The 16,278-nt window shown below is 41.9% G+C and overlaps 3 protein-coding genes across 3 annotated transcripts in view; 2 read left to right on the top strand and 1 right to left on the bottom strand.

Moving 5' to 3' along the window:
- The window catches only part of NF1 (neurofibromin 1), a 100,229-nt gene that overhangs the window by 29,499 nt on the left and 54,452 nt on the right, over window positions 1-16,278 (bottom strand). The window lies entirely within an intron of this gene.
- Window positions 2,773-3,699, top strand: EVI2B (ecotropic viral integration site 2B). The gene has a single exon (XM_009881466.1). It carries the CDS (start codon window positions 2,773-2,775, stop codon window positions 3,697-3,699), a length of 927 nt encoding a protein of 308 aa, XP_009879768.1.
- Window positions 5,807-7,974, top strand: OMG (oligodendrocyte myelin glycoprotein). The gene is made up of 2 exons (XM_009881451.1): window positions 5,807-5,910; window positions 6,649-7,974. Exon 2 carries the CDS (start codon window positions 6,655-6,657, stop codon window positions 7,972-7,974), a length of 1,320 nt encoding a protein of 439 aa, XP_009879753.1. The 5' UTR covers window positions 5,807-5,910; window positions 6,649-6,654.

Here is a 16,278-nt window from a genome sequence, read left to right as displayed (position 1 = left end):
GGGGGATGCTGCATTACAGTTACCTTTTCCTTCCCCAAAATGACCACAAGCACGGGAGGCAACAGCAGAGGCTGTGCAAGTACTAAAAAACAAAATCTGAGATAGCAAACACGAGAATCTAAGCTGGTGTAACACTGCTCCCAGGTCGGAAGGTAACGGAGCTAGAACAGGAAGATGAATCCCTGCGTTAGCCAGCCTGCCTACAGCGACGCAGCAAGATGTTGGCAGGCAGCAGATTAAAGGGGTAAACCAGCAGTGTCATGAAAAAAGCAGGCAGGAAAGGAAAGAATCACGATCATATTAGTGGAAGGAAGGAAGGAAGGAAGCAAGGAAGGAAGGAAGAAAGGAAAGAAGGAAGGAAGAAAAGAAGGAAGGAAGGAAAAACAGGAAGGAAAAAAACTGTCAATGAGGTGGGAACTGTGGCAAAAGATAGGTGGAATTATGAAGGCTGAAGAGAATGGGGATGAGATGAAGGAATCAGACAAGAAACTGTGAGTTATGGTGTGAGTATGGGATCAGGATTTGTGTTTGCTGCAGGAGCAGGGAGAGTCTGAAAAAGAGAACTAGTGTAACCAGAAGAGAGGCCCAACAGGAGAAGCAGGAGAAGATGAAGAAGCTGCAGGAGGATCTGGCTGTAGCTACTTGGCACTGGCAGAATACACTTGTAAAATGCCACGAGGACATATTTGTACGAGTTTCTTTTTGCCAGGCAGCCTTTCTAGGCAAAAAATGCGCCAGGAGACAAAAGAAAGTAGTTTGGGTTACACTAAATGGTATTGAGAAAGACAGACAGTGGGAAAAGGGCTGCCCAGAGAGCACTGCCCCCCATCAATGATGGCAGCAGGGACCAAAGCTGTCCAGAGAGAAAACAAACATGCGAGGGGGGGGATGGGACGGGGACAGGAGAAGGGTGAACCCTGTAGTTATCTGCCTTTTAATGCAACTACACAAATGAAGATGCGTAAGCAAGCCAGCATCCTGTAATCAGACAGCCTTCTATGACTCACTGGAAAGAACCAAAGGGTGCTTTTCCACCAATAAGCATGACAGCACACCAAAGCACCACTGAAATTAAATCAGTAAGATTCAAATCCAATCCAAACTTGCACAATTTTTGACTCACACAGAAGTAACTATAACGATCTTCAACAAAGACAGGCGAACAAGTATGTATGGATTTCTACACAATATGCACATACAGGACAAAAGCCACAAACATTTAAATATTTGAGTTTCATAAAAACCGCAGAGCTCAGAAGTTTGCTGGTAAAGCTTGCAAACTCTGCCATGAGGCTGCTAGTAATCTCCCGACTCTTGACACTTCCTGCAGCAAGTGTTGGTAAACTTCCTCTTTAGCTGCAGAAACCTACTTCAACGTGGGACGAGCCATTTTAAGCTGCCTGACTTCCAGCGCTCAGCCTGTCTTCCTAAGGCTTCAAAGAAAAAAGTAAGACGGTGCGTGCTTGAGAGAAGATAAATGTGCAGGTAAGAATCAGCTGCAAGATGGAACGTCTTAATATTTGTATTATTTGGTTTGAAATGGAGCCGCATACAGCACTGTGTACGTCCCGACTTCAGGGTGTATGCAAAGTTCTTGGCGAATGTATCTTAAATGTGTTAGGGCTTCAAACACATGATCTTTGGTGTTGCTACTATGAACTATCATGAACTCTACACGTAAGTATGATTTGACTATATTTTGAAGAGAAGGGAGCAGAATAAAAATTAAATTACATCATTTTTACCTGTTATAAACCTTACAGAGTTTAGATCGTAATGTTCTCAAGAAGCATTAATTTACTACTCAATAGGTGTTTACACTGTTACATCGGAAATTTAATTTTGCATATTTGTAAACCCACAAGGATTTATGCATATTAATGTCCCAGAAACAGCTTCACATGACTGGCATTACAGTAACTGATAAATTAGCTCAAATTACATGAAAGTAACTTCAGATAGAAAAATGCTATGCAGTGGATGTATTTTATTTCATTTATTTCATATAGAGACATTCAGAGACCTGAACTCTAAACAGTACATGAAAAAAAAATAATCTATTTCATGCCGACAACTTAATTTTAACACAATTTCCTCCATTGCAAAAAGTGTTCCCCATGCAGGAATTTATTTATAAAAACATTTTAACAATAGAATGCTCTTCTATTAGCATTAGCATCAGTATTTGGAAACTTTTAAAAAATTATTACGCTCTACCCTTAACTGCTGAAGAAAGGCAAGAACAGGAAATAAACATGTAAGAGAACTGTAAAGAGCCTTTTACTTAGGTCTTGGCTTATACCCGTCAAAACAAGACAATTTTCTTTCCTTGTGACAGTCCTGTTTGTCAATACTGCTGTGTCTCTCGTTCCAGGTCCATAACCATTTACATGACTGATAAATGTTGTTATTTTGAAACACTGTTAGGAGTTCTCTGCTAATGCCTTTTTCTGATAAGGTGAAAAAAGGTAATAATAACCAAGACGTTCTCTTCAAAAAAGACACTTAATTAGAATGGTCAAAAATGTTGAAAATCTGCTTGTTGTTTGTAAAGTCAGCGACAAATCTCCTGATTATGCAAAAGGGAACAGGCATGAAATTTTAAACATAATCTCTAATATTATTTTCACTACTCTAGTATCAAAATAAAGTTGTCTTGTGTCAGTAAAGTGCAACAATACAATAAACACAGTTTTCAAGTTACTATGTGTGACTTCATTCCTTTTTTTTTCCTGCTATAGGAGAGGACATATCTAAAGGGGCTGCGGGAAAATGGCCAACAACCAGCTAATACTGGTTCTCTTCTATGGGGAACTGTGGAAATCACTTTCTACAGCAATACCTCAAAACGTTTCCACAAATAAAAGAAACGCATACACCGGTATCAGGAGTCCCAGAGCAGACAAAGCTCCTCCATATCCACTGCAAGCAACTGGGCTCCGTCCACACAAATCTGGAAGAGCACTGACTGTTACAACACCGCCTCAGTTCCCCAAAGCATACGCAGAACCCAGTGATGGAAGCTGGATAGCAGCACTGCTAATTGGCATCATTTTGATTAGTATGATAATGGCTATTATTATAATTCTTCTCTGGAAATGCTGCAAGAGACCAGTTCTAGTAGATTCAAATTGGGCAGGTCGTTCTCCATTTGCGGATGGAGACACACCAGATGTCTTCATGGACTCTGACCAGGCTACCAAACGCTCATCAGTGTTATTTATGTTGCCTTGGAAATGGAAACAAGACACAAACTCACAGCAGGATCCCGCTGCATCAGAGAAACCCTCCCGCTGCTCCTCCAGCAACGAGAACAGCCAGGCAGCTCCACCAGCCGCAGACTGCTCCGTAGCCGGCGTTGCCAACATGGATCCACCTCCACCCCCCCCCATTTCCAACACGGATGGGTTTCCAGCTCTCCCCATTGCCAACACAGATGGGTCTCCCGCCCCCCCCGACGAAGCAGCAAGCCCTGCACGCGACTCCTGTCCTCACCCAACGGCTTCACCCGACTTCCCGGATCTGCCCCCTCCACCCGACTGGCTCAGGGAACCGGCTGAGGACAACAGTTCGGATCACAGCAAGTCCCAGGGATTTCCCTCAGAGACAGAGGAACAGTTGCCCCCACCACCCGAGTCGCTTATTCAAGAGATCCACGCACCGCTGCCCCAGCAGCCGCAGCCAGGAGACCCTCTGTAGACCACCAGAATCGATTTCCAGCACACTTCACGTTTTTCTTAAATGAAGTATTCTTCAAATAACCGAAAAAAGGAGAAGTCGACGCAGGCGAGCACAGTGAGACCACAGCATGGGCACTTCCCCAGCGTTTCTTAACTTCAGCTTTCACAAAAGGGAACAACCTGCTCCTGCCTGAAGGAAATAATTTCAAAATACAATACGGACTGTGCCCACTAGTTACTGTCCCTAGTAAGTCCAGATTTTGGAGACTACAGCGGGCACACGTGCCTTTGTGTGCCAGTACAGACAGATCGTAACATACGCGTAGACGTGGAGCTTTCAAGAAATGGTACAGCTTTAGAGGTACTCTGAGCTTCTCAAAATTGTTTGTCCTACTAGGCTGTATGAGAGAATGCAATGAATTCAAGTTAATTTTAATAAAGCTTTCTAATTCAAAGATGTTTTGGTCACTTAAAGCACAACTGAATATTTGCTTAGATGCAAAGCTCTGAATCCAAACCAAAGTCCATGTCCCTCGACACGCACACGTGCCGTCTTTCACGCACAGGCCCGTCTTCTGCACGTGACGGGGTAACAACCTGGTAACAACGGATTCCAGGTGTCTGACACAAATCCTCCTAACAGCCATCAGCTGTTCTTCGCTAATCGCAACGAGATTTCCTTCAGATCAAATATTGCCAAAAAGTTCAGTGTGAAGTTACTGGAGGTTTTACACCAGTACCGATTGGTAAAGCAGAGAACGGTGCGAGTAAACAGTTCATACAGTGGTCACTGAACAGCTGAAATGGCTCCAAACACTTGAAGAACAACTACAAAAAGGCTTTCTTTTACCTAAATACTTCTGATTTTTATGGATAAAATAGAAACAGTTTGCAGAACACCTGGGCAAATGATCAGCAGAACTAGTTGTGCGCATTCACTAGTTTCTTTCTCTGAAGTAGTATTTTCAGAGTGCACTCAATATTACTAATATAAACTTTAAAAGTTCATTTAATGTTGCATGGATGTCAGATTCCTTTTACCTCAAGTGCTTTACACGTTCCCTTCTGGGTGCAGAGGACAAGCGCAGCTCACCACACTGTCCAGAGCTGTGTGTTCTCATAAGCTAACTTTTTGGTGGGAGGTAGGAGGGTGGTCTTAGAGGTAAATTGATATTATTATTTTTTTATCAGTAGCGAATGTTTAGATTTCTAGAAAGAAGCTGCTATACGCTGAAGCTACCCTGCCGGGACAGCTCTGCAAAACAGCAGAGTTTCTAGTTTTGTGTTCGCCTGGGGAGGGAATGTATCTGTGGATGCTGCACAGAGCACATTGGCACATATTCTAACAATAAAGTTCAAAACCTTTAAATTACCACTGAAAATTAACATCATAAGTTATACAAGTGCAATTCTAGGCTGCTGTGTATACAAGGGACATAGGAAAAGAGTTTTCTTACCGTTTATATAAGCTGCATGACTGTGGGTGCCTAAAGAATAGTACTCCAATTGCCCAAAGATTTTTTTAAGGCTTGTTGCATTAGGCCATGTTAAAATTAACAGCATTATAAACTATGTCCGCTCTTACCATATAGCTTGGAGAAATTCAGATACAGATTTCCTATAGAAACCTGTAAAATCCAATGAGCTGAGCTGTATTATACCTGACAATACAGTGACAGCCTGATCTGAGGAGCAGAAAAGGGAAGATTTTAAAATGATGAAAAGATATTCTGGCAGCGTAGCTTAAAAAAGCTTAAGACAGGAAGCCTAAATTAACATTAACCTCTATTACAGGAGGAGAGGTTAATCGAAGGTAAAAAGGAACACAACTTCACATGACTTTTAAATAGGAACATTTAAATGGGATCACAGCTTAAGCTAAAGCAGCCTCGGTGCTGTTTATGTAGGCAGTCTTACATGCTATGTTGTGATGCATTAACAGAGCCTAAAATACAGATACGGAGAAGTTAACCTATCCGAATTATAAAACCCAACTATTTTAGTGAATATGCTTGCTTCGCAATGAACGGGAGCCAGCAGCAGGGCCAGCTCTGCAGTCTCCGTGTAGTCAGATCAGGTGCTGCGGAGCCCCAGCCAGCAGCAATACGATGCAGCTGAAGAGGGAAGCACAACCCCCCGGCAGCAACTGGAGCTACTCCCCAGAACGAGACGACCTCTAAGCTTCGATCTGCCACAGAAATGATGTGCTGATATCGCAGAAGAGATTACGGTAAGTTTGTGTTTTTCTGTTTTTCAGCACAAAAACCTGCTACAAAATTAGAGACAGAAACAAGAAGGAAATTGTTGGTTGATGACAGATGCTTGCACCAGAAATTTGCTGCAGTGTCAGAGATTTCTTACGAACATTAATTCAGCTTTCAAACATGTGTTACCAGCTCTGAGAATGCAATTAACAGTATAATAAGGAAAAATAATAATGTGCATGTTAGTATGAACGTGGAATTGGGGTTTCAAACTAAATTCGTAACAATTTAAGATGTATTTGAACCAATTCTACTTAAGCAAATAGCATGCATGTACGGGGGGGACTGCTACATTACTGCAGAGATTTGTAAAGCAGATCCAGTTGACAGCCATTTTTTCATCCTGTATAAAAGAACACATTATTCCAAACATAATATAGGCTTGAAATCACTAAAAACAAGAAGCAGACATTGTATAACATTTGGAAGAGACTTGCATTTTCGGAAGAAAGCCCTCATTTGAGCTTGACGGGGAAAGGGAGATGAAAAAACAAGTCTCATTCTGCCAGACAACATGACAGTCTGAAGGGATGCTTTGTAAAGTCTCTCTTGAACAATTCTAAAAAGGACCGTGCCACAAAGGGGTTTATTGATATTTTTACTTAATTTCTCCTGCAAGTGGTCGTTGCAAAGACAGCCCTTACAAAGAAATAAAATATATCACATCGATTTAAAGGGTGTCATTTTGGTATATTTATTTTCAGGCAACGATGGAGTACCAGACACTGACTACGTCTACCTGTCTGCTGGTCCTTCTGTTTTTCATGCCCACTGTTTTGGGTATCTGCCCCTCTAACTGTACATGCTCAGGAAACGACAGGAATGTGGACTGTTCAGGCAGAAACTTAACTCTACTGCCACACGGACTTCAAGACAACATTACATATTTAAATCTGTCCTTTAACCAGTTCGTAGATCTCGATCATCAGCTAACAAGATTCACCAATTTGAGGACCCTTGATATTTCAAATAATTGGCTCAAGAATGTTCCTGCCCATCTGCCCAAGTCCTTATGGGAATTATACGCCATAAACAACAACATTAAAGTTCTCCAGAAGCTTGATACGGCTTACCAGTGGAATCTTAAAGTGCTCGACGTTTCCAGGAATATGGTGGAAAGAGCCGTTCTGATCAACAACACACTGAGCAGTCTCAAGTTTCTCAATCTCAGCAGCAACAAACTTTGGACAGTTCCAACCAACATGCCCTACAACATAGAGACAGTGGACCTATCCAGCAACTTCTTGTCCCAGATACTCCCGGGAACGCTGGTGAGACTACAGCACCTTACGAGCCTCTACCTGCACAACAACAAGTTCACCTACATTCCCGACAAAGCTTTTGACCAGCTCTTTCAGCTGCGAGTAGTAACACTATATAACAACCCGTGGTCCTGCAGTGATAAACAAAATATCCCGTATCTGCTTAAATGGGTGCAGGGCACAGCTGCCAGCGTGATAGGGGCTCCCTGTGCTAACCAGTCCGGGCTCTGGATGAGTGCCACCCCGACCTCAGCGGCTCCCACCGCCACGGACTCCAGCCTCACGATGAAAGGAATGAAGGCAGCAGACAAAGCTCCTTCTCCAGTGGCAACGGAACCCACCAAAATGACAAAAACGCATAAACAATTTAAAGCTAAGGAAGTCACCAGCTTGGCCACCTTAAGCCAAACTGTCCTGTTGACGAGCACAGACCGACCGCTCCTCCTCTATCCGGAAGATCCCACCGCTAGGAAGGTCAGCTCCCAAGAAGCAGCAGCCACACACACCATCTACATCAAAGATTCCGCCGAGGTGAACTCAAGCCTGACTCGTTCAACAGGATCCCCCACCACCCCCATGACTTTAAGTATCACTAGCGGAATGCCAACAAACTACTCCAAAATGCCCCAAAGCACAACTGCAACCTTAAGGAAAGAGGAATCCACTACAAGTGTTTTGAATACTCGTGTGCCCTCCAAAGCAAGTATCTGTGAGATATATTTGTTTTATGTTGTAATGCTTAATGCAGTGGCAGTTTTTATTGGCTAAGGGCTTGTGTCTGTGAAAATTATTGAGTTCGTTCCTGTGATACATAGCTGGAGTTAAGACATCCAGGTCAAATAAGGAATCAAAATACAAGAAATTCAAAGTTCTGACTCTGATCTAAAGAAAATAACAGTTCTTCATCAGAGAAGTGCACACTAATGTCTTGATACTAAGCTGCTACTTATTTTAATATGTCTTAATTGAGTAAAACTAACCTATGATTTTGTTTTTAAAAATGTGCTTATTTTGTATTTAAATTTTTAATTTTACTTGCACAGAATAAACCATCAGACTTTTAAGTACTGGTTTTATGTATGATTCTGTCATTAAACAACTGGAAACAAACAGAAGGCCTGTATCATATCTGCATTGTCTTGCTTGACTTGCCGGTGAGCAATTCTTGTAATATAGCAGCACAGATTCTTTGTAAGTTATGACGACATGCAAAAGGAAGGGAAAAAATAAAGGAACTAAACCTCGCTGTTTCACTAATCAGAAGTTATTCCTGAGAAAAATCGCTAGCATGTATATCTATGTTTGCTTCATATGTATTAGGATATTTTAAATACGAAGAACAACAGTTTTGAATTTAGGAATTAAATATGACAATGCCATGATGTCTGCTAAGAGTGTGTAAACCGAGGAGGCGACGTGGTCCACCTTCAGCATGGGAAAAGTGGCAGGGGCTGATATCTCTTTTTGCTCTTGACTTAGAGACTGCAGGCAAGTTATTTCTCACCCTCCATATTTAAAAAAAAACAAAAAAAAAAAAAGAAAGAAAAGTAGAGGAAAACACAAGATGTTCAATGCCATGACAGTCTCCAACAACAAGCAGTTATCTACACAAATTAACGAAATGGAACTCCTTAACTTTATTTCACGTGACATCCAAATATATGAGATGTTAAATATATTATGCTTAAAAGAGTATCACAAATCAGCCAGAATGTACCAAACTACTACTTTTTGATCAGTAAAATGAAATATCAGCCAATTTCTAACACAAGTTATGGAACAAATCAATTAAGCAATTAGTTGTCAAGCTGTCATTGAAACAATCCTTGAATCTTGTGACTTTAAAAAAAATTTCTTCAGTCCATGGCATTGAACAAGCCCAAATCTTTGCTTTGTAAGGACGAGCATGAACGGTATTCTCCTTGACACCTGCACCATCAGTGAGTAGAAATAGTTGCACGCATGGTTTTGTCCACTCTAGGAAAACAATTTAAATTATGTGGCAAAGGTACTCGATATACTACAGATGAAGTTTTGCAAACAGCATGAAATGAAAACTGAAGAATAAGTTCATCGAAAAAGTATTATTCACTTAATATTACAAATCTTTATACAATGTTTTCCATTCATTTCAGGCCATTTAATTTCCAGTTATTGTAGCATGAAGGTGCTGCAAAACCCAGAAAACCTCACTACTGAGACCGGAGTCCTCTACCTACTTCTCCTAGGTGTCAACGAGGGCTGTTGACCATTTGCAACCACTGGTATCAGAGAAATCACAACTTTCCAATTGTGAACAGTATTTCTATAACCGGAAACGTGTTTTAATTTCTAACAGTAAATGTTACACAATGGATTTGTACAGTTATTTCATTGGCATTTAAGTAAAAATAAAGTTACGTTTGTATTGAACTGAATTAGTGACCGTGCTTCTTTTCAAATAAGGGTAGTAGTATCACTGAGTAGATGATATTTTGTTATACAAACCTATTTCAGGCGGACGTTTGGGGGAAAATTATGGTTAAATCAAATTATATTATTCGTATACTGATGTATCCCTAATATTTTTTATTAATAAGCTGAACAGATAATAGTAATATAGGGTCTACCCTTCCCCTTCCTACCCTTTAGAACTTGCAAGCACCTGCGGCCTGTCTCTACCCACGAGAACAAGGCAGTGCTCTCTCCCTCTCACAAAAAGACTCTCCCTGTTTAATAGGATGGAAAACGTAAAAAAAAACCAAACCAAAGACTGACTTTTCATATACATTTTATGTAGACAAGAACTAGTTATCCAAGGCAAAGTTTAGACAACCTAGACCATAAGCAATACGTGCACGGTACCTCCAACGGCCAGCAGGAGTGCCTCGGGATATAAAGTGGCTACCAGCAGTCGGAAAGACTTGCTCATTTGCATAAGTTCCATAGATTTTCCCCAGGTTAAACAATCTGACGCAAACTGATAAATTCCACTAACTAGGATCAGTATTGAAAAAAAGTCGCTGCCTGCCGCTCTCTTTGGAGAGACAACGCGTTCGCTAGGTGCTGACTGCCTCCGGACCAGCAGAACCCACTCACCACGTTCCCAACGAGGCATTTCCGAGAATTACCTCCTTCCCACAGCCTCATCCCACACAGCCCGAGGCAGCTCAGCCTGCGAGGCAGGACAGATCGCAGAATGAGGTGCTATGACTAAACCGCCTTGAGCTGAGGAAATTGCATGAAATACTACACGGGTCTTTGCTGAAGAATTCAATACAGGATGTCAAAGTCTACTGGATGCAAAAAAAACATTAAATGCTCTGAGAATGTCTCACCCATAATGGGACCATTCAGCAAACAGCAACTCCATGAAAAATACTGTTTGCCAGAAGTTGTTTGGGGCAAATCGCAAGTCCCCACACTGACTTCGAGGTCTTACACGTGCTGATAAAAGCCTGGAAGTGGAAACGGGGTTGAGGAGTTTTCCAAATGCACGTACAGGACTGGGAAGTTGGTCACAAAACAACTCAGGTGGGTACGGAGGTGAGACGGCGCTCCCGAACCCAGAGCTGTGCTCGCTGCCCAAACCTTGCCGGCGGGAGAGGCAAGCGGGAGGGCTGCTTAGCCAGACTGCTTTCAATAAAGCCGACTGAAATTTCGGTTTCCTTGTATTTTTCTGGAATACAAATGAGTTGATAACGGCGCAGCGAGTGGGCAGGCAATCGTGGGAGTCGCGCACTTGTCGCTTGGCAACAGCGCAGTCAAACTGGAATCAAACCCATGGGCACGGATGTGAGCGCCACAGCATCCGCCTGTGCTGTTTTAAACATGCTGGTCATTCTGCCCATGACAAATACAAAATATTTTAAATAATCTCTTCTCAGAAAAATTCTCTTTTTCCAAAATATCTTTTTAGCATTTCAGGACAATATTCAAAACACCCAAAAAAGGCCTAGCACACCTTGTAGTAGAAATATTCTTGCTTTTGAAAGGTTAAAATCGCTGTAAGGACAGCTGCAGTCTGAAGCAATAACTCAAGAGGTTTGTATTCCTATTAATTAGTTTGAGATATCAGCTTTAAAACTTAATGGCAGTACTTCAGAATCAATATGTATTGATTTATTGATCATTTTAGTAGCAGTGCAGGAATTAAAAACAGAAGCAGTGGCTTCGGAAGTCAGGTTGTTGCCCAGGAAACAAAATGTGAACAAAAATGACAGAAGGGATTAAATTTCACAGCACAAGAAGGATATAAACTGATCCAGATATATCAGTAAAATGACTCACCAATGCCCTAGCAACGAGATCTCAACCTACCAAAAAAAAATCAGCCTGCTGCAAGCGCTCAAACATACCGGCAGCCCCGATCTAAACAGTCCTTCCAAATTTCACAATTTTAAAAACAACATCTGGCTCAGAGCCACAAGACAAACAGCCCGACGAGGCACCCATGGGCCACATCCCGCTCAGCAGAAGCGACGTCCGAGCACCGCCGCGGGGCCCGGCCCCACCTGCCAGGCGGGGGACCCACCGCACGCCGAAACACCGAACGACTCCATAGCTGCTGAAGAGAAAGCAAGCAATACGAAGGGTGGTAAAGGCAGGCAATATTCCACCTAGCAGCAAGGCTGACGTCAAAGCATGACAGTATTTTCATTAAGTACCCTGTACCTGGATAAATGTAGAGAGATCCGCCCCTTACCACCCCTTCATGCAACGCAGGAACGCTTATCTGACTTCTTCCATGATCGCTATGCTTTAGCCGTGATTCTTCATCTTCCTTTGAGGAACTGAGGTTTGTGTTCATTCAAAAATCCCCAGGACACAGTTTATAAAGCTATTGTCTTGAAAACAACTTTTCCGACTGTTAAACTGCCAGGTAACTCAGTCAATGATTGGAACTTCAGCGTTTCTGTAGAGTTCAGTAACACAAAATTAGGGAAATCACCCCCGTTCTTGAAAGACTGAAGAAGAGTAGAACTGCAAGAGTCCAGAGGCCATTCCGGAGCTCATTTGTATTTCTAGTGTCTTTTCAGCCCAAAAGCAGGGTTTGGCAGCGGACAGCGTGCCTGGCTGGGGCACAGCGACCATGCGGCCGCACCAGGAGAACACCCCAGCAAACCTGCGCAAACTCACGCCTCCAGAGCGCCAGTCAGGGAAGAGGATCCACTTCCACTATTGTCTGACGTTCAAGCTTTATTTTTGGTCATCCGCTCCTTTGTGATGAATTCAACAACCCTTAAGCAAGTTACTAAATAAAAGGTGACAGCTATCCGTACCACTTTGCCAAGTAAAACAACTTAAAGTGCAGCGTTACACCCAGAATAGGTATTTTAAAGTTTCATAGTGATGTAAACGGCATTGCATACGCAACAGTGAGAGTTCCCATTCTAGGACTTTTCTACTGTCTGAACAGCTATTAGTTAATACAAGAAGGTTCAGAAAGATGAAGATGACATAACTTATTTTGGGCAAGTCACAAGACAAAATATTTGTCTATCATGTTTTTCTAAAGCTGCGTTATCTCAGTGTGTGATCAGCTACTAGTGAACCGATAATTAAAAAATACTTTGCAATGCTTTCTATTTAAAGTTCTCCTTTTTCAATTTTTACATCTATTGTCTCAACAGGCAAATTCTCTGGTGGATGGGTTTCACAGCCCAGTTTCAATGTACGCCCATAGCAGACCAACACTGTGATTCCCATGGTTACACTGAGCAGCTACTGACACGATAAACAAGTGGCACACTGCTTTATTATTTATGTACTAGCTTCATTAGCGCCCGTTACTGGCTTGTCCAGACTTGGAAAGGTTTCCTTTCAAACATCTGTGTACAAACTGATGCTGTACAAACTGTGTACAAACCCGCTGAGCTGGCACCTTTTTCCTAGGAAAAAATCCCGAATCACAATCAGTAGGTACAGATGCTAACGATCGCCTACTTTCTCAGTTAAGGAAGCAAGCAGAAAAAGTTGAATTATTTGCAAGTAAAGGGCATGAAGATATCAGTCATAAAATTTCATCGTTCTCATCAATACCCCTTGTGCAAAATTATGAAAAGCAGATTCACCTGCCCTTGATTAGATATTCTGCAGAATTTAGCCCCATAATGAATAGGTATTATCCCTATTCTTTTAGCTTACAGTGTGCGTCACTCATGACAAGCGGTGGTAGTACCTACACCTACAAGTGAATGATCCTGTCGCCCATTTCAATGTCAGATTATGGATTTTGTAAACATCTCACCAGCTTCATTGTTGGATTCCTGGATGTGTATACTCAAGTTCCAGGGAGTGTTTAATCAATCTCCCAGTCTCTCTGCAGATATCACTGTTTGACTGTGTGAGAATTATGCATTACTCCAGCTATATGTAGCCCCAAGAAACATTTATATGTATCTTACACAGACATTATACGGTAACTCTAAGTAAGGCTTAAGCTCTCCTCCGCCTCCTTTTCATGTACTCTGCTGCACGGAATTTGAGATGCAAACCCCCAGTGCTGAAGGGACAGGATCATTACGTATCGATAATACCTCTCCAAATGCCAGGAAAAACAGGCACCGATACTGACTTTCCTCCTACCCACCAACATTCCAACAGCACACTTAAAACACCGCTGCGCCTTGCACCAGCTAACGGTAAAATGCCAAAGTTTCAAATACTGAAATAAGCACAAAATCATCACTAGGTCATTTCCATTTATGACAGATTTATATAAACAGTTTGCAGGCCTCAGCTCAAAATATTGAAGTAGTTTGTAGCATTTAAACAACAACATATTTTTGCTGAGATTGCTTCCACATGAACTCATTAGTAAGTCATAATAACTATGCCTGTCAACTTCCTCACAGATACACCACTGCTGTTAAGTTAGCCAGCTGTGGATAATTTCATTTTTCTACTATTAAAGAACAGGTAGGTAAGTGATGCAGGCCTAGCAAGCATGTGTCGCAGACTTTTGTATCAATTTATTTCCAGAAATTCTTTCTTTACGGATGAAATAACCATTTCTTGCTCTGCAAATGAAGAAAACACTCCGCATGTCAAGTCTTCGCAGAATACATAAAGATGCCTCGGATCACTGCCAGACAGAGTAGACTTTTTGAAGATGGGTTATCACTATTCTTGGCATTTGTATGCCTAATTTCTTGTCTGAACAGGACGGGATAACAATTTAGGCATTTTATTTTACTTGACATGACATAAGACAGTGTCTACTGGGAAAAAAACAGAGGAGAAAAATGTGGCAAGCAAACACAGAGAATTTTTTAAAGAGAATTCAAGAGACTACCTTCTCTTCTAACTTTGTGTATGGAAGGGGCTTAAACATCTGGGATCTTGCTTTAGGAAAAAAAAAAAAGCAAAAAGGGGCACTGGGCTCCCTCAGGGATCGCTCCTCCTGCCCGTGAGCCCCGCAGGCTGCTGAACTCGGGGTACGCTCCAAGCAGGAGCACACGTGGGCGCCTCTGTGATCACACTGCCCCCGTCTTTGACTACGGCAAAATCCTCCCGACAGCAGCAACGGCCCCTTCGATGGTGAACGATGCCTTTTGCCCAGCACACGAGTTCGGTTTAGCGCCGGTGCTTCAAAGAATCCTTTCCCGTACGGCTCCGACTGCTGACAAAGGAAAGCAATCCAGACCAGAGAGAAAAGCACCAGTGCACTTCTGCAGGGAATGAGTCAACATCCCCTTCTCATTAAGCTGCAACTAAGTCCTTCCTTGGAGCACGCAGAAGATACCACGCTTCCTGAAGCAGACACTGACATCCATCCTCCTACTCCAATTAAACTATCAAGCATTCCCAGTTCCTTTCAAATATCTACTGGTGTCCACTACACATCTCGCCTAAAGAAAGGAAGATGAAATCTCATTTAAACAGACTCACTCATACCAAAATTAACTGTGTAAGGATTCAACGGCACTTTTAATATTAATATATTAATATTTTTGTTGTTGTATATTCAACATAATTCATGAAAGATGTTGGGGGAACACCACCACCCCAATGTTTGCCTTAGAAAAGGACAAGGTGTCTTACAAAGCTGAACTATTCCTGAAAGTATATATTCTACTTTGTTTTTTATTCTAAGGAGAAAATATTTTGTCTTGTGATATATACTTGCATGAGTTTCAGAGAAACAGTTTCTGAAATTACTTTGATGGAACAGAGGGGCGGATGGGAAACACAGATGGGAGTGGGGAGATAAAATGACTCCAGCTGAGCCTTCTAATTTGGAGTAGTCTGACAACTTTTCAAGCTTACTCCATTACAACAGTGAATAAGCACAATAACTGGGAGAAAAACTGAGTTTCCAAACATCCATTTTTATTCCTGAATCTTCAGGATGATCAGTTTTCTCGTGACAGCAGTACAACTAGTTCAGAAGGGGTCTGAAAACAGTACACTATATAATCTGCAAAATTCTACTGACATTGAGTTGCATAAAGTTATGTTGTCTAAAACAATCAACATGCTTTTTGAAAAACAGTTATTTAAGCCGATCCATGCTGTCCCTGAGCACATATCCTTTTTTAAGCCTATGCAGAAATCAACTTTAGCAAAACTCATAATCCAAGGGTACGGAATTTTAAGTGTTCACAATGAGTTAGTCCCCTACACAATACGGCAATTAAAAATGTGTCCTCAGTTAAACCTTTGAAACTTTGTGTGCAGATTTAGTTTGGGGAATCTCTAGGAAAAGATGAGCTTATGAACAAATGGAAGACAGGCAACTAATTGCAGTTCCAGCACTGTATACACTCACTTCACTGTCAACTCTGTTCCCCCTCTGAATCTTTAGGACATCACTGATGTTTTTCCTCCTGCACAAATGCAAGGCCCAGACTTAAAGATTCAATAAATCCGTTCCTCGTACAGAATTACACGAAACATTCTGATATCCCAGTGAAGTCACTCTACGAGTCACGTGCTGTTCAATGTTTTCTGAAAAGCAGAAAACTGCATTAGATGCGAGATATGCAGACACGCGTTTCACTGAACACAAAATGGGTTTGGTTTTGTTTCAACAACGATCACTAATGTTCCAACAGGAACATTTCCAGAAGGTACCCCTCTTCGCAACCA

Source organism: Charadrius vociferus, unplaced genomic scaffold (genome assembly GCF_000708025.1).
Source record: "Charadrius vociferus isolate BGI_N301 unplaced genomic scaffold, ASM70802v2 scaffold323, whole genome shotgun sequence".
NCBI lineage: Eukaryota > Metazoa > Chordata > Aves > Charadriiformes > Charadriidae > Charadrius > Charadrius vociferus.
Note: the sequence above shows the minus strand (reverse complement) of the source record. Positions and strands in the feature narration are given on the sequence as shown.

Excerpts from the sequence above, each read along its gene's own strand:
- EVI2B (XM_009881466.1), top strand. The coding sequence starts at position 2,773 with ATGGCCAACAACCAGCTAATACTGGTTCTCTTCTATGGGGAACTGTGG.
- OMG (XM_009881451.1), top strand. The coding sequence starts at position 6,655 with ATGGAGTACCAGACACTGACTACGTCTACCTGTCTGCTGGTCCTTCTG.